Source organism: Macrobrachium nipponense, chromosome 12 (genome assembly GCF_015104395.2).
Source record: "Macrobrachium nipponense isolate FS-2020 chromosome 12, ASM1510439v2, whole genome shotgun sequence".
In the NCBI taxonomy this organism is placed as follows: domain Eukaryota; kingdom Metazoa; phylum Arthropoda; class Malacostraca; order Decapoda; family Palaemonidae; genus Macrobrachium; species Macrobrachium nipponense.
The window spans coordinates 44,056,096-44,076,267 of NC_087205.1; the positions used below are offsets into that span (position 1 = coordinate 44,056,096).

General features: G+C 32.8%; 1 protein-coding gene across 6 annotated transcripts in view; it reads left to right on the forward strand.

Annotated features, from left to right (window-relative positions):
• The window catches only part of LOC135224508 (uncharacterized), a 388,697-nt gene that overhangs the window by 317,018 nt on the left and 51,507 nt on the right, over positions 1 to 20,172 (forward strand). Inside the window, exon 1 of one of the 6 annotated variants that reach the window (XM_064263543.1) lies at positions 13,048 to 13,431. The exons of the other annotated variants lie outside the window; for them this stretch is intronic. Coding sequence (XP_064119613.1) covers positions 13,344 to 13,431 — 88 coding nt within the window. The 5' untranslated portion in view covers positions 13,048 to 13,343. Of the gene's footprint in view, positions 1 to 13,047; positions 13,432 to 20,172 lie in introns of those variants that run through there. 6 annotated transcript variants of the gene reach the window in all.

The window sequence follows — 20,172 nt, forward strand, 5'->3', positions numbered from 1 at the left end:
CAGGATTATCGGATATCACACTCACAAACCAAAACATAAATTTAACCCTAACAGAAATTACAAAGTATCCGTACAGTCCAAAACATGTAAAAACTGAATATATTAATTTAGTTGCTTATATTTATCTACAACTTTTTCCATTATGAAGGCATCAATTTTAAATAAACCAAGACTTAAATTTAGAACATTTCCATTATTTGACTTGATGAAACAAGATTCAATGATATTCCTTTTAACTGTGTCATTACATGAGATTAAGGCTCTTGCTTGACTCCAGTTAATAGGATGATAAATCATCCTATTAACTGGACCGTATGATAACCGATAATCCTGGATTATCTCTAACTTTTACCCTTTTGACAGTTAACCATCTGGTATTTTTGATCTGTTGTTTACCTGATATATTTCTCTCTAATTGTATTTTATTCGCTCCTTGACAATGTCTTAGTAAAGATGAAAGCGCTTGGATTTCTGACTATCATTTTCCTTTGGTATTCGCTTATTTAATGAAGTCACGTGCATCTGCTGTGATTTTTTAAGCATATATATATATATATATATATATATATATATATATATATATATATATATATGTATGTATAATCATACCATTTCAAGATATGTTTGTTATATAATGATATATTAACTAAGAGGGGACACACTCAAACTTGACACAATAGCTAAGGACAAGTCTCTCTCTCTCTCTCTCTCTCTCTCTCTCTCTCTCTCTCTCTCTCTACACACACACACACGCACACACACACACACACACACACAAATATATATATATATATATATATAATATATATATATATATATATATATATATATATATATATATATATACAGTGTGCTTGTGTGCACGTAGTTGAATAGGGCTTTTTCATGAAGTATAATTGTCAAATTGACTGATATGAAAGATTAACGTCAGTTTCGATGAGAGCATTATAATGCAAACTGTGTCTTCAGGTGAGAGAGAGAATGTAGGTCCGCTCCGTTTCCGGCCGAGGGGCTTAGAGGCATTCTGCGGTTCCTTTTGTTGCAGTCCGTGTGGTCACAATTTCTTGTCATTACCATTAATATTGTTGTTTACTTTGCGTTTGCTCATACATGTGGTATTTCCTTTGTTTTTCCTATTGTCTTTGTTGTTGGTCATTTTTTTTATTCGTTTTCTAAAATTCGCGTGACCAAGTTGTCTTAATTCATTTGTAGCTGTGGGTTAGAGATAGATGACCAAAATTTAACATTCAGTTCGTTATACCATTTCGGTTTTATATTTTGTAAACTAGCGTTAACCGTCGCAAAGCACCAACCAAGATACACTCATTCTGACTAATCACGTAAAGGCTAAGCAGTTGGATATAGGCTCCTCCACTCATAGCCCCCCTCCCCACCCACTTCCACATCCGGGACTGGACGAGAGTAACCAAAAACCGTGAGTTCATAGTCTGAAGACTCGTTGTCACCACGAGCGAGTTAATATATGGATAAACATTGCGATTTATTATTTAGAGACAATCTATTTTCCGAGTAACATTATTTTAGTCCACCAGTGTTTGGGGCGAGTTATATTGGTTGAATATGAATATAAAACTATTAGCGACAAGTTAATGATTCCTTTCATTAAACAGTAAATTTGGACAATTTTTCCCCTGATTATTACTGTGTGACACCTGCCTATTTTAAGCCAGTCATAGGATAAAAGACAGATATAGGACCTAAGAAAGTGTAGGGCCTTCGAAGGTGTAGGCCCCTTGAAGGTGTAGGACCTTTGAAGGTGTAGTCCCTTTGAAGGTGTACTGGTGTAGGACCTTTGTGAGAGTGTAGGATCCAGGAAATCGGAAATGCTGTCCCCAAGAAGGCTTTCCCAGTATCCCAGAGAGGCCTTAGGGAGCAGCGGGAACTTCCCCTTTCCTCCGAAAAGGATGTAGTTTGAAACGGAAGGATTAAATGGCAGGAAAGACTTGTAGGGGAAACGGTAGGACACTTGTAGCCAACGGAAGGAACTGGGCCAGGGAACGGTGGGAAGGGAGAGAGAAGAAAGAGAATTGATGAATAATAAGAGCAATGAAAAGAGTTTCATGTTCCAAATCATTTTTAGTTTTCCGTTTCAAGAAGCGTAGAATATTGATAACTTCACTAAAGTCATTGTGACGACAATTTAGTAACCATAAACCAATCAATCAATCACCAAAGTAGAAATAATTTAAATTTTAAGGTAAGCAGTAGAGATGTATGGAAATAGGATTATTATATCTGTAGACACAGTGAGGGGGCGGTAGTGGTCATGAGATTTCCAACCCCGCCTCCCTGACACCTGTCAGTTGTGGACTTGTTGTCTCCTACGGTGGGTACGTTTATCGGTAGCGTTCCTTGAGAATTTATTGTAAAATTTAGCCAAATGATTTTTGAAAGCCACTCCTACCTTGACACATGCCTGTGGGTAGATCTGCAGTCGCAAACGACTATGTGTATGTTCGTCAGTACTGTCTCTGTAGTATACATATTTGTGACTTCTAATAGTCGTACTACGTATCAATCCTTCGTCAATGGCTTGGAAATAAGTCGAAACCGGTCAGGATCTACACCCCGCCTCTTATTTTTCACCTGTGGATATGTGTGACACACATACACACACGTACGCAGTGAGAGACAAAGAGGGAATGTGGTATTTTCTGTAACTTTTTGGCTCTGAAAAGGAATGTTTATTTTGTATGATATAGATGACACAAGGTATTGAGGGAAATGTTATTTTTACTTATTTTGTATTGTTAACTGGAAGGGGTGATAGTACAAATATTCTTTGAAAAATAATGTTACACTGCAGTTTTATATTCCTAGCCAGTTTTGCAGCCTCCAAAGTATTAGTTTAGACGTTAATTATAGTTGAATCTCCTGTCTGAAATTGTACTGATATCAGGCTTTGATACATTTGATAAATTCCAGGATAGAGTGCAGTTTCTTGTGATTACTTATTTATACAACCGGAATACAATAATACAAATACCATACAACCCTCTTTTTTAATCTTCCGAGGATTTCAGCAGAAATATTATTAAAATAATACTAGTTCATTTTATGAATGCTGTTTATCTATAGATATCAAGAGTTATATGACCGGTCGAAATTAACCTATAACCCAAACATTCTCTGTCCTATCTTTTATGTATTTCAGTAGGAATGTTGAAATAATATTATTACATTTTATGACTTCTCCGTGTCCATATATCTCACATATGTGACCAGTAATCTTTCTGGGTATAAGGCAAGTCGAAGTTTACCCCTAATCCAAAAACCCAGGCTGCCAAAAAATGACTAACTTATTATTCATGCATTCTGGTATCTGCCCAGGAAGCTGATTAATTAGAGAAAGTTGCATGAAAGATGATGGTGATGGCTTATGAGGAGTAATTATTCACAGAAGTATTGAGGCAAATCTTCAAGCTCGGGAAACGTTCAGGAATTACACGTGGGCTGGTGCGAAGGAAGAGGTGCCAACTAGTCAATTATTGTTCGTAATTTTTAACAGTTTTAGTTAGGTTTACTCGATGTTTTTCATTGTATCTCCATTGATTTTTAAAACTGCATCTCCAGTAGCCGAACAGTAATTCTCCAGCGTTTTATAATATGTAGTTTGAGAAGAGCTGTAAAATTCTACGACAAAAATCACGAACTGGCAACTTTCGAAACGTTTCGCTTGGATGACAACAATGTACTTGACGCCAGTGTCTTTCCAACTTCCTTTCGTTGAGGACGCGTGTTTGTGTGCTGCGTTGCGTACTTGTAAAACGTGAATATGGGATTAGTGATGAAAGAGAAAATTTGAAAAAATTGAATTTATATATTTTCATTATATAGATAAGTAAGGATTTCAGAAAAAACATAAATGTAGGTGTTTTTTAACAGAAGGAATTTTAAATTTTGTTTAGAAAATATACAAAATATTGAAGTTATTCGGATAATACTCAAGTTTATGGAACGTTATCGTTTGAACAGTTATTCAGCCGATGATTTAAATCGACAAGATAATCTCTTATATAATTGCAGCTCTTTTTAAAGCGATGAAGCATTGAAGCACAACGAAGCACCGGCGAAGGAAATGATTATTTTTTGTGATTTTTTTTTATTTATTATTATTTTTATTCTTTTTTGTGGGAGTGTCTCTTGAAGCTGTGCTCGACGAGGCTACCGAAAGGAAATTTAAAACGACAACTTTCTCTTCATCAATCACTTTCTTTGGATGCGTTGATGGCGCTACGAATAGCTTTCTTTACGCACGATTACAGCCTTAGTTTATCTTTTTTTCATATATATAGTTGAGTTTCTTGAAGTTCTTACCGTATATATATATATATATATATATATATATATATTATATATATATATATATATATATTTCATAATTTTATGGTTCTTTCCTCAATGATGTTCAGTGCTGGAGAGCCTATTTTATCATTTTTTTATATATATTTCCAAGTTTTTACCAATTTTTTTTATATAAATATTTCAAGATTTTAAGGTTCTTTCCTCAACGATGTTCGGTGCTGGAGAACCTCATTTTATCGTTATATTTTTTCTATATATATGTAATATATATATATATATATATATATATATATATCACACACACACACACACATACACACACACACACACACATATATATATATTATATATATATATATATATATATATATATATATATATAAACTTGATCCATTTGCTGACCACTTTCCCATAGAATTGAATAAAATAGTACAACTTGTAGAGCTCTGCGTCACTAATAACGTCTTTTCCTTTGGTGATAACTTATACCTTAAAGAATTCGGTTGTAGCATGGGGAGCCCGCTTGGTTCTTTATATATGGAGTACTTCGAAACAGTAATTATAAACCCTATCAAACCTGCATATATGATCTGGCTTTGTTATGTAGACAATATCTTAACTTACTGGAAAAGTGAGTGGGGCGACTTTGATGTCTCTACAAAAATTAAATCCTTTACTCCCGAGCATAAAATTTAAAGTAGATTGGGAAAACAATAAACAAATCCCCTTTTTAGATGTCTTAATCATCAGAACTATTAACAATTACAAATTCACTGTCTCCAGGAAAGCGACATTCTCACTTTCATACATACATTTTTACAGCTAACATGACATTTCAGCTAAACTCGGCATAGCAAGTAACTTATTTCTTAGAGCCCTGGGAATTCGCTCCCCAGGTTTTCTTGCCAAAGAAACAATCAGAAATCAACTTATCTTGTTAAAATACCCCATGCACATTATACAAAAAGCCTTACATAAAGCAAAAAGCTTGTTTTACAAGCCTACAGAAAACAGAGAAAAGGAAAAATCCACAAACAAAATCATAATCCCTCACGTGTGTAATTTACGAGAGATCACACAAACTTTGGATAGCATTAATTAACATTCAGCAGAAACCAGTTTGTTAAGACGTAGGAGTCTATGAAATCTTCTATAAGGATTGTGATAAGTCATATTATGGATTTACAGGAAAATCTCTCTCAGAAAGATTAACTCAACATAAGCACTCAGTTAGATAAGACAACATAGATCGGCAATTTTCCATCATATAAATAACACGAACCATACTATGGATTTGAATTCATCCCAAATTTTATACAAAACCAGCTGTCAATGCAAATGTCAGACAGTAGAGTCTTCACTGATAAAATAGCAAAATAATAGGATCAACCTTTCCCATTGAGCCTGGGACTCTGACCATATAGATAATATCTTCCTTAAGGCAACAATGAAGCGGATTAAGGCAATTGACAGAACCAACGTTGGCTTAGCAGTGGCCCCAGGCATCACCAAGGACATATCTCTCACTATATATTTAGCAAATGTAACTCCTTCTGTAATTCACTAATTGATAAGGGTGGGAGTTAGTCCACCGAAATATAGTCCTTAAGCTTTAAAGCAGAGTGTTTTAATCGCCTTTTATACTTAATATTATGTATATATATATAATATTATATATATATATATATATATATATTATATTTATATACTCTATATATATATATATATATATATATATATCTACTATACTACATACATACAACAATAACATACATACATATACATACAGGAAAATTACCATCTGTCAAAATATTACTTCTGCTTGATTTTGGCAGGACTCATGATATTCACCTCAATAATACTTTCTGTATGATCAACATGTAAGTGAAATTGCAGTATATGTCAACGCGAAGAATTACACAAGTTTTGCTGTAGATCTGTAACTGAGGGATAGAAAGTGTAAAAAAAAATGAAAAAAAGGATGTTTATTTCAGCCTAGTAACAATCAAGAGATCTGTTATCCTCCTGTATTTTTCAGAAAAAAATTGTTTCCCTTATTAATTAATTCCTTTAGTGCTCATAGAATTTTGAGGTCGTTAAATGTTGAATCCAGTTATAGATTTCAGTTTATTCCGTGCAATTCATGTTTTCTTATACTATATTTGAGGTATTTTGCTTACTTTTTTCATATGGCTAGGAATATAAGCGCTATTACCATTAGAAAAGTTTGTACTTGATTTCATAATCTTTTAATTTTTTGGTTATTATCATAACACTACGCTTGTGCACACGTGTATGTATATATATACATATATATATATATATATATATATATATATATATATATATATATATATATATATATATATGTATGTATGTATGTATATACATATTTTAAATCTCCTTCATCTGATGTAAATCTGCATAAAGCGAGCTTAAACGAACCCCAAAAACTCTCCTAAAAACCTAACGGACCCTACTAGTACAACCGACTGCAGCGTCAGTAGCAGAATGGGCATAAATCCTTCTTCCCCGCTTCACTGCCCCTTTTAAAAAGCACCTGCCCATTTATTTAAACCTCCTTCCCTCCCCCCCTCCCCCGACGCCCCCTCAGGTATTGACTCATTAGCGTGCAGAGGGTCTAGGAACACCTGCCTAGAACGGTGTGTCTTTGAAAAGGTCCATTTCCGCGGCGGAAAGCGGCTTCGAAATCACCTGCTACTGATTGATGCGGCTGTTTTCATCAGAGCGCTGCACTGCACCCAACGGTGATTTTCAGGGTTGCTTGGCTTTGGCGCTATTCGATCTTGTTTTATTTCTTTTCCCTTATTTATCTTACTTCCTTTGTTCTTCTCCCCTCTTTCTATTTCTTTTTTTTAATTTCCCCTTGCTTATCTCCATTCTCCTCGCGTTTATTTCGGATACGTTCCGTTTTTTTTTCTTCCTTCGTTTCCCTTTCTTATATATTACTATTCTTCTTCTCTTTTTTTCTTCTTCTTTCTTATGTCTCTTTTCGTCCTTAAGTTTCTTAAATTGATTGTCCTCTCTTTCTCTTTCTTTTTCATCCCTCTTTCCTAACTCCCTTCTCCTCCTTGTGTTTCTTAGATTTATTCTCCTCCTTTATTTCTCTTACTCTTTTTCGTTCCTCTTACTTAACTTCCTTGTTTTCATTCCATCTCTTTCTGTTCTCTTCCTTCTCTGCCATAATTTATTCTTCTCGCTTTTCTCCTCCTCTTTCTTAACTTCTCATTTGATCTCGTTCCCTTCCCTTACCTTTCTCTCTTTCCTAGTTTATTCTCCTCATTCCTCTCCTTTCTCTCTCTTTCTGCACTTATTCTCCTCCTTCATTCTCTTATTTCTCCTTCTTATCGGTGTCCTTTTCTTCTTCAGCTCATGTAGTTACCCTACACTTCTTCTTTCCCCTATTCGCCGGGAATTTCTGAATTCTTAGCGAGACGAATTATTCTCTTCCTCTCCCTCGAGAATTCGCAGACTTTTTCAGGCGAGGAATTTCTGTGTCGGTGTGGGTGGAATCTCTTCTGTCCTCTGCTCTAACGGCGCCATCCCTCTGTGATGGCCAAACTAACTCATCTCTTTAGTTAAAGATGTCCTCATGATTAGTTAGTCCATTTTATGGATTTACGTTCAATAATTTGTTCCTCCCCGAGGATGTCGTGCTATTGGAACTTCAGATGTTCAAGCGGAGATCATAATGCAGTGCTTCTTGTATTTTAATAATTTACTTACAAGTTAATTTTTCTATTTGTGAGTTTATCTGTTTTTCTAACGACTGGTCACCTCCTCCTGTATTTCCCATTAATTCTGTTACGTCTTTCGAATGAACATCATAATATTTTTTGGCAGCTTGAATTTCAAGCCAATGGCCCCTGTGGTGTGCTGGTTCCATATTAATAGGTTCATCTTCTGAATAATAATAATAATAATGATAATAGTAATAATAATAATAGTAATAATAATAATAATAATAAAGTAGTAGTAGTAGTAGTAGTAATACGTTGTCCTCTTTTCTAAACAAATAATTTCACATCTCGAAATAAATTACGTATCGTCACCAAAAAAAAAAAATCCTTAATTGCTCTTCAAAAGCAATTAGTCTCGATCAGGTTTACCCGTTTTATGGTCCGTTAAGCTCACAGAAGTTTGTATTTTATGACTGGTAATGTCTAAGTTTTTGTCGTTATTATATTGGTAGTAAAATGGATGAAACGTGAACCCTCCTCTCAAGCCTTTTTCCCTCAATGTATTGTTCGTTTAGGTTACCATTTTATAGTCAACACTGACCGATAAATTTTGAACTTTGCGAAAATGGATAAAAGTTAAGACCCCCTATCAAATTTCATGATTGGATTATTTAGGTATATGTACTGCTTATCTCGATTTCTTTGACAAGGATTCTTCAGTAATAGAACGGATTAGTCAGATATATATATATATATATATATATATATATATATATATATATATATATATATATATATATATATATATGAATTTTTATCACATCACCGTAATTCATATACAATCATTAAGCTACAAATGTCCTTCATAACCAGTTCGCTCTACCTCGGAATTAATATATTTTCATATATGTAAACCGAAGGAAAAATTTTAATCGATAATAAGTTCGCCATCCAGTGGGCTCGAACCACGGAACATATATGAAAATATATGAATTCCGAGGTGGAGCAAATTGGATATTAAAGGAGATTTGCAACTTAATGCTTAAAATATATATATATATATATATATATATATATATATATATATACATATATATATATATATATATAATATATATATATATGTATATGTGTATATATATATATATATATATATATATATATATTATATATATTTATCTATATATCTATACACAACACACATATAAATATAAATGTATATATATATATATATATATATATATACATATGCCATATATATGTATGTATGTGCGTATGTATGTATAAGTAGCAATCTTGACATGGACAGCAATAGCCTGTTCTATCAGGATATACTGGATCCATTATTATTATCCCTAAGATTATTGTTATTATCATTATTGTTATTATTTTGCCTCAATTTTAATATTATTTCTATAGTTGATTGTTTTTTTGTTTCCAATTTTTATATTTCTCATCTGTGTTATTATCTAAATCTTCAATATCATTATCCTCTCTTTATTCTTCATGGGGACACATGCCCAGGTGGCCGCCTGGATCCGCTAGTGTCTGTATATATATATATATATATATATATATATATATATATATATATATATATATATATATATATATATATATATATATATATATATATATATATATATATATATATATACATATATCATATATATATATATAATATATATGATATATAATATATCATATATATATATATATATATATATATATATATATATATATATATATATTCATACACGTACATATATATACAGACACTAGGATCCAGGGGGCCACCTAGGCATATAATATATATATATATATATATATATATATATATATATATATATAATAATACATATATATATATTATATAATATATATATATATATATATATAATATATATATATATATATATACATACTCACATACACGTACATATATATACACAGACACTAGCGGATCCAGGGGGCCACCTAGGCATACATATATATATATATATATATATATATATATATATATATATATATATATATATATATATATATATATATAGTATATACCCAAAGGGAAGGCGAAACAGATCCCAAAAGTTCGAGAAGGATCCCCAAGTACCGATATGCAGTCACTCCAAAATTTTCCTACTAAAGCTTGTCTAAGAATCCGTTATTTTTGTTATCTTGGAGGACTCTACTGTTCCATGCGCGCGCGCACGTACACGCTTGCACAGGTACATTATCGTGCATGAGTACATACGTAATAGTACGTGTTCCATGCAACGTAAAAACACTATACAAACAAAAAGTAATAGTACGTACATGAAGTGGTTCCCTGACGTTTGTTTTTCTCGGAAGATTGACTTGCAGTGCCCAGGCACACATCTGTTCAAAGTACTGGCAGTAAAGTGATTATTATCACTGTACAGTGGTTTAACAGAGAGTGATTATCACCGTGATGTCTTACTAAAACGTCTGACTATCAGAACATTGCTTTGCTGATCACCGCGTGAAGATTATTGAGAGAGGCGAAACTGTCGTTTCGAGCTCTTCAGTCTTTCCAGATTGATGATCTGGCCTTGTGCTCACGCTTACTGGAAAATTTTTGAGTATAGTCAAGCAATTTGAACATACCATCTCTTAAAGAGCGTTTCCAGTCATGCGCATATCTTTCAGGAGAACGAGAGAGTAGCTGGTATCTGTATCTGAGAAATGGCTACGTTTTTCTTAATGAACATTTGGCGATATGTTATATAATTCTGCATGTTCATGCAATTTTGATTGGCAACGTTAAATAGCTCTGTATGTTTTTGAATTTTTTATGGGTGACATTACAAACCTCTGCATGCTCATGCTGTTTCATTGGCAACTTTCAATAGCCCTGTATATTTATGCAGTTTTTATTGGTAACATAAAACTCCAGCATTTTTTGCCATAGTTAAATATGTGAGTTTCTGCAACTAACATTAATCCCAGGTGGCTGAGGAAAACAATACTATTTGGACAAAACTGTTCCAGTAAAACATTGGTGTATGAATCGAATTCATGCACAGTCAAGTGAATGTAAAAGGAAGAAGGCAAGAGTGATATACATAGAAAAATAGCTGTTGTGGATATATGTTGTTTATAACCTGTTTGATAGAAATATATAGGTTTAAAATCAAAGAATATGCATACCATGCAGTTAAGATTATGGATATCTGTATTGGAATGTACGTTTAGTAAGATTAGACCTAGAGATATTAATAGATGCAAATAAAGACATATTAATTTAAGTTCATATAGACTACAAGTAACACGAGATAAAACCCCAAAATATATAGACCCCAAGACGGAAAGGAAATCAGACAGGAGAAGAATGATTTATGTCGGTTTTCCCCAAAAACAGACTAAGATATATATATATATATATATATATATATATATATAATATATATACATATATATCAATATAATATATATATATATATATATATATATAGAGAGAGAGAGAGAGAGAGAGAGAGAGAGAGAGCAATTCTGAGGAAAACTCAGTTGCATATAGGCTGCAAGATATCACGAGAGATAGACACAGAATATACAGACGCCAGAACGAACAGTCGATTAAATAGAAGAGGAATGATTTATGTTCCACGTACCCCCCGCCCCCCACAAAACCCCTCACCCCAAATAAAGAACAGACGAAAGAAACAGATCATCTCTGTTGCGCAAACGTCAAACGTTAGTAATCCGATTACGTTCATCGCTCCGCCGCCGTTACGTATGGCGGAGGTCTGTGATGCTCATCGCCTTTGGTTACACAAGTGCTTAATCGCACTTGAAACCTAGCTTTCACTGAGGGAGAGCGAGAGAGAGACAGAGACAAAGAAGAGCGTTGACGGTGCTCATGCTTCATTGTTAATAATGTTGCCCCGGCGTCGATAACAATGATGAATTCACTGAGCATGGTCTGTGGATTTTCATAATGGGTCTTTTATTATGTGGTCCATGAATTCTATTTCTTTCAGCTCAATTTAATTTATCGTTTGAATTCGGTGTTATTTAAGGTTACTTTATGATCTTTGTTCTCTCCCAGTCATTGTTTTAATAAGATTCAGTCGTTTATATGTTCACTTATAAACGGATCATTAGAATAAAATACGGTGTTCAATGTATGACGAGTGGAAAAAAGTATAGCGTGAAACGTGAAACTTATATGAAGCTTTTATCATCTTTTATTGATACAGAATACCTTCTCCCCCCAACCACCACCAATCCGCCCCCTCCCACTCCCATCCCCCTATAAAAATATACAGGAGCAACCTGTAAAAAGATTTTATCTTCAGCTCATACATCGTCTCCTTTCTACGCGAGATTTACATGGCGTATTTTCGTCCTCTCAGATAATCCGCAATGCCACGGTCACTTACAATAATAATATTCTTGTTACTTCGATCCGGAATCAGTTTTCCATTTACTACAAGGTGACAATGTTGACCTCTGTCTAAAACAGTTAGCACAGATTAGTTTTACGCGACCTAAATTTAGCGGAGCGCGAACATTTAACGCTTGCTAATGAATGCCGTGAAGGTGATTATGTGAAGAAAAAAAAATTACTGAAAAGGAAACGGTTAGATTGTGTTTGATTTTATAAAATAAATAGGCGTGAGTAGTTACTCATACAGGAAATAGTGTAATGTAAAGTTGTGTTACTGATTTTTATATCTTTTATTTTTTGTAAGCCCGATCGACGGTGTGTTTGTTTTCGCGAAAGCGTATGCAACATCTTCAGTAGATACTTATACGCACGTAAACACACACGAACGCACACACATATATAAATTGTATTAATTATTTATGTATATACATATATATATATATATATACATATATATATATATATATATATATATATATATATATATATATATATATGCATATGCGTGTGTTTGTGTGTGTGTCATAATTTTGTTTTGCATATCTCTTACGTGTTCGTTATTAATGAATACTCTAGCTGATATTTATATGAAACAGTACTGAAAAAAACCGATGAACCAGTGATCAACAACCTGAACTAATTCTGGCGTTTAAAAGGCACGAAACATTTGGTGACCCATCGCTCACTCCATCGAACGTAGAAAATCTGAGAAAAAAATCTGAAGAAAAATTTATCATTATGAAAACTTAAGATAGAATTAAGTGAATAAGTTGAAAACACAATGGGTATATTGTTAAGTTTTGTGGTAAAGAACGGTGCTTGTAAACGCTAACATGTCTGGAGACCCAGCACTGAGACTTTATTAGTGCTTGTACCTGGTACTCGTACTTGAGCGCCCAAGGATGGATTATGAGTTCGAGTTTTTGTACATTCACGACTCGTCCCTCCGAGGATTACACGTCATCAAGGAGGAAGAAGCTGGAGAAGAGGGTAAGATGGTTCTTCAAAAAAGATCTTGCTGTCCTCTTCCCGTCACTGTAATAGTGTTAGGCAACTCCCTCTCCCTCCCTCGCAGTCTTAATTTAGAGCTGAATGGCCTGAAGTGCCACAGTGCTTGGCCTGACAGCTTAAATAATATTCAAGATTTTTATTTTTAGTGTCAGTAGGTAACGTTTTACAATAAAATAGATTTCTTTTATGTGAATAACTGATACGTTTTCATATGTAAAAGTAGTAGGAAATTTTATATTTTCTTTATTATTTAAAGCAAGTCATTTTAAAGTAAGTGATAAATTTGAATATTTGTTGGATTTGTTAACCAACTTACAGTGTTTCTAGATTAGAAAATGTATATTTAATCATTATAAGCACATAAATTTTGTCTATATTTTACTCATAAATAAAGTAAACATTATATTTCATTCCGGAATATTGCGCGAATATTTATCACTCGGCGTACTTAGTAATACAGCAGAGACGAGAGTTCATACAGTTGTTGTCAATGTATCCTCTTAGGCAAATGGAATAAGGCATTATATTAAAATGATCCTAATGTAATTCAGTAGATGCAGTTGACCAAACCAGTAGGCGCGTGAAGTGTCTGAACATGAACTGAAAGGTGAGATATATCTGTTTTGTGCAACGTAAAAGCTGATTCATTAACCGCCACAATAATTATTACAGCGCGACTCATTCTCGTTTACTGAATAATGAAATAAAAGGCTCACTTGTCGTTTATCTATCTTTTTCACGTCACGTGAAAGTCACGGCAGCTGTTGTTGTTCCAAGAAAGGCGTGAATAGCCGTTTGTGTCACAGAGGGCGTGGCCAGGGCATTTGGGCTTAGTAGGGCGATGGCAACCTCTGGGGAATACACACATATTTCGTAAGAGATATGAAGAGGCAGACATGCAATTCCTGTTTTAGGATGAATTTATGAATATATGCAAATTAGCACAAAATGTGTTCTCGTTTTAAATTGGTATAGATTTTACTTTTTATATTTTTATATCTATTATATATTTTTATTTTTATTTTTAAAATAGGTTCCAAATCCCCCATAGGTGATTTTTTGTATTTTGATATTCCAAGTTTTTATATTGATATTTTTTTTCTTTTTTTTGAATAGGTTTCAGATATACCAAAGGTTATCTTTTCTATTTTGATATTTCAAAGCTGTATATTGATTTTTATTTGCCTTGAAAATAGATTTTAAATCCCCCAGATGATATTTCGTGTATTTTGATATCTTTAGCTTTTATAGTGATTTTTATTCATTCTTAAATCTGATTCTAAATACACAGGAAATACCTTTGGTGTTCCAAAAGACAAACTTTGCTTTATTTATATTCTTTTAACAAACTGAAGAACCGTAATCCTATTTCAAATACTTATTTTCAGTATCTTAACGCAAATACAACGGGTAAGTGCATTTTATGACTTGTAAACAAAATAGAATTCCCTTTCACCCTCTGAATTGAGAAGTTCGGAAACCAGACGCATTTGAGCTTTGTTGTATCGACGCAAACCTAAAAGAAAAAAAGCTGCAGGTGAATCGAGCGAAGGAATTGTTTGTTGTGATTGCTAACACTTTGGCCGCCTAAATGTTTGTTGAATATCCAAGGTTTTTGAGCGCAAAGGAAGGAAAAGAAGCAGTTGCCGATGACTGCAATTATCTGTCTGGATTACGTCATCCTTTTCACCTTGTAGGGGTGGGTGGGCAGTGCCGTCAGTGCACCTCGCTTGGCTCATTGTAGGCATTACTAAAGGGCGTTTACAGCGTTCCTCCGGCCACTAGTTGCTCTTACTTTTTAGCCTTTTACTTTACCTAGATTCTCGTTTGATTTCTTCAAATGGCTGTCCAACTCCTCTATATATTACTTCTTAGTATATTGTGGAATTTCCCCCCAAACCCACCTCTAGATTCTTGCGCATCTCTTTCATTTTCTGGATTTTATCTTCCTCTCCATCCACTCCAATTCCTATTCACTATGAGTAATATATATATATATATATATATATATATATATATATATATATATATATGTAGTGTATATATATATATATATATATATATATATATATATATATATATATATGTGTGTGTGTGTGTGTGTGTATGTATATAGAACTGAATCGCGAAAGTTTAGAACGTGATAAGTGATAAATCCATAAATAAAGGTATAAGCCACGAAGGAAAATTAAACAACGAGTTTCTGCAAGACCTTTCGACTCGACGTCCTTTACTCAGACAGTAATTATCTGCTGAGTAAAGGACGTCGAGTCGAAAGATCTTGGATAAACTCCGTTGTTTACTTTTTCTTCGTGGCTTATACCTTTATATATATATATATATATATATATATATATATATATATATATATATATATACATAGTATATATATTTCACTGCATACTATCATTATCAACAGAGACATATACACACAATAAAATTTTGAGGGTCTAATCCTTCTCCTTTCAAGGATATTTGGGGAAAACGAGTTAGAATTACAAGAAGATAAGTACATAATAATGAGAAAAATATTCATGGAGGGGATGCCATCTTATTTTCTCAGTTTCCTGGTCGTAGCCTTTATTATTATTATTATTATTATTATTATTATTTTATTATTATTATTATTATTATTATATTATTATTATTATTGTTAACACACTACAAAAGGAGTGAAAGATTCATCCCCTAATATTCCGTAGACAAGCGAATTTATTACAAAATCATTACGTTCTGTTATGCATTCGCTTTCGAAACAGCATATTGCGCGTGGCGTCACGACAGTAGAACAGTTGATGAAAGGTTAAAGAGAAAAGAGAGTTAGGGAATAGATGAAAAAATTGCGAAAAGAGAGAAGCGTTAAATTCTGATGAATTGAGAATTGTTGAAGGTGAATGCACGATTAAGTCAACTCCCGCCTATTTTTTTAGATAGTTTTGTTGTGGGCTTGTGGTGATTGGATGTGTGTGTATGTATGTATATATGTATATACATATATATATATATATATATATATATATATATATCTATATATATATAGATATATATATATATATGTATATATATATATAATATATATATATATATATATATATATTATATATATATATATCTACAGTTAAATTCAAAATTGCATATGAAGTCAAGTTGCACGAAATTTTATAAAGAACTAATTAATGATATTACTTGAGTACCTACATATCATATTTGCAAGAAGAAGAAACTAGCTGATATTTTGCCATAATTTCCGTAACTCCGTTAATTAATGTGAAAAGACTTCACATAAAATTACCTTAAATCGTAATATTTTACCCATTGCCGGGAAACGAACAAATTCATGGCCTTATGAGACAAAATACGATTCTTTGCGTCGCTCAAACACCCATTTTGATTAATGAAAGCAAAAATAAATAAGAGCTCAGCCGAGCGGCAGCAGACTGTGTGCCCTTGTTGTTCATCACGGACCGACGAAGGGAAAATATTATAAGGCTGCTTTTTAAATGTTCTTTACTTATTCTATCAGTTCCGTGTTCTCTGGGTTGGGTGGCTATTGCAAGGACGGTGAGAGTTTTCTCCAAGATGAGGAGTTTATGTGTGTGCATGTATATATATGTATATATATATATATATATATATTTATATATACATATATATACATACATATATATATAATATATATATACGTATATATATATATATATATATATATACATATATATATAGGGTACATATGGCTATTGTATAAATAATATATATAACATAAATAGGATGGAGAAAAGCCAGCGTAGCATCATATATTTATTGTCAAAATTTTCGAGACTTTGGGTCTCATCATCAGGGGCTGTAAAATATACAAGATATACAAATTAAAAAAGACTCGATATTAATATCAATAAAAATGGAACAACATAAAAGTTAAATATAAGAACTTAAATAGACTAAAAAAAGTTAAAAAATTAAAAAGTGAAGAATGCTTAAGTTAGTACCTATCTCTGTGGAGTTAAAGAACTGAGTGACGTTCTCTAGTTTGGAAAAGAGGACGTCATCTATGCTATAACCAGAGAACGTCACTCAGTTTTTTAACTCCATAGAGATAGGTACTAACTTAAGCATTCTTCACTTTTTAATTTTTCAAAATTTTTTAGTTCATTTTTTAAGTCTTATATTTAACTTTTATGTTGTTCCATTTTTATTGATATTAATACTGAGTCTTTTTTAATTTGTAAATTTTGTATATTTACAGCCCTGATGATGAGACCAAAGTCTTGAAAATTTGGATAATAAATATATGATGCTACACTGGCTTTTCTCCATCCTATTTATATTGAATCTAGGGCGTTCTAGATGCCCCAACCTTCCTGTATATATATATATATATATATATATATATATATATATATATATATATATATATATATATATATATATATGATAAATGCCACGAAGGAAAAATAAACGAAGGAGTCTGCGAGATCTTTCGGCTTAAAAGCCCTTTACTGAAGCAGTTACTGACAAAAAATACGAGAAAAGACAATACAAGAAGGTTCGTATAACTGACAGATAGGGATTATAAAAGGATTAGTGCCTAGAATCCGACACACTGGAAGATAAGAAACCTTCCCAAACAAGCATAAAACAAAGGGTGCAATTAAAGGTTTAAGACAATCATCTCAGATACAATCTCCAGACAATTACAGGATTAATAGGTGACAGCTAAACGGAACCCGGTAAACAAACCATATTCACAAAACATGACAGACATACATACAATAAAAAAATTTTTAATAACTCTAAGGCAACTGATTTTTATTTAAGTCAGTAATTATATATTTGAGGTCATTCTTAAACATGTTACAGATACAAGGGTCTAAATGAAAAAAGGCCACGACTAACATTGAAATTACAATGAAAAGCAAGTTGTATTAAAGCAGATTCTAAAAGATTTCGTGATAAGACATCTCTTGACCGTGCAATTACTGAACTGTCAATCCAATTAATTCGGTGGTTGTTTTCACTTAAATGAATAAATAATGCATTAGATTTTTGCCCAGTTTTTACAGAGTATTTATGCTGGCTTAGCCTTACTTCTAAGCCCTTGCTGGACTGTCCGAGATAGAATGAGGGACAATCCATACATGGAATTTTATATATTATGTTGTTTTTGCTTTCTCTGGGCCATTTTTTATTAACATTCTTTTTAGTGTGTTATTATAGGAAGAAACAAGGTTGACATTGAAAGCTTTTAACAATGGTTAATGGTTTCAAATCCGTTAAAATAAGGCAAACTGAGAATGTTCTTAGAATTTTCTTTCTGTGTGTTGTTTTCAGTATAAAACTTTTTGTGGGCTTTATTATAGCAAAATGTCCTAATATATGTGAAGGATAGCATAAATCTTTCCCTATTTTTCTTATGTATTCAATTTCTTGATCCAAATATTGTGGACTGACAATTCGCAATGCTCGTAAAAAACATAGAGGAAAAAATTGATATTTTTTATATTAAGATGGTGGCCTGAGAAGAAATGAAACATAAGTTAAGTTGTTAGTCGGGTTTCCTCCCTAAATACTGAATTTACATTGAAATGGTTCTCTATGTATCAAAACGTCTAGAAAGGGAGGCAATTGTCTTTTTCTAATTCTAGAGTAAACTTAATCGATGGTACCTGGTTATTTAATTTAGAGAGTAAATCATTTACATCAATACCGACAGGAAGAACAGCTAAACAATCATCAACGTAACGATACCACTTTACAGGAATATGAATGATATTAGGTAAGTGCGTTTTTCGAAGAATTCCATATACAGGTTTGAGAGCAATGGTGATAAAGGATTTCCCATTGCCATGCCAAAATTTGTTGATAAAATTCACCATTGAATATAAACTTACAATCACAAATGCACAACTCGTGAGTGAAATAATGTGACTTATAGGTAGGGGTACTTCATGCTGAGTTAGTTCATTGCTAAAGATATTCTAAAATAGAGTCTATAGGGACTTTAGTAAAAAGAGAACATACGTCAAAACTAACGAAATCTATCAGTAGGTCAAAGAGCAATTTTGTATAATTTATCAACTAAATCTAGAGAATTATATATGAGAATCGGAGATGGTTCCAAGTAACGGGGACAAGATCTTAGTGTATATTTCGAGAGTTTATATGAAATTGAACCAACAGTACTGATAATAGGCCGCATAGGGTTATTTTCTTTGTGCGTTTTGACTAATCCATATAAGTAAGGTAGCGAAGGAGAATTGACTGACAATTTACTTTCATGCTTAACATTGGCAGCTCCGTAAACAATACCTTTAATCATGTCGACATGATTTTGAGGAAGTAAATTTGAAAAAATATTGTGATCTTCCTCAAAATCATGTCGACATGATTAAAGGTATTGTTTACGGAGCTGCCAATGTTAAGCATGAAAGTAAACTTCCCTGCTCGCTATAAAGAAAAAAGTTTGACCGATCTTAAAAAGGACAATACTATCCACATCACAAAAGCTGATAAGTCAAATAGTATAGTAATTTTAGATAAAGCTGACTACATAATCACGTATGCAAGCCCTACTGGATGATGATGTGACTTATAAAAAACTAACAAAAAATCCTCTTGATCAAGTCATAAAAAACTTCAATAGCATAGTGAAAAGTATCCTTAAAGAAGTAAAACGAGACTACTATGGCAAATTGTCAGTCAATTCTACTTCGCTACCTTACT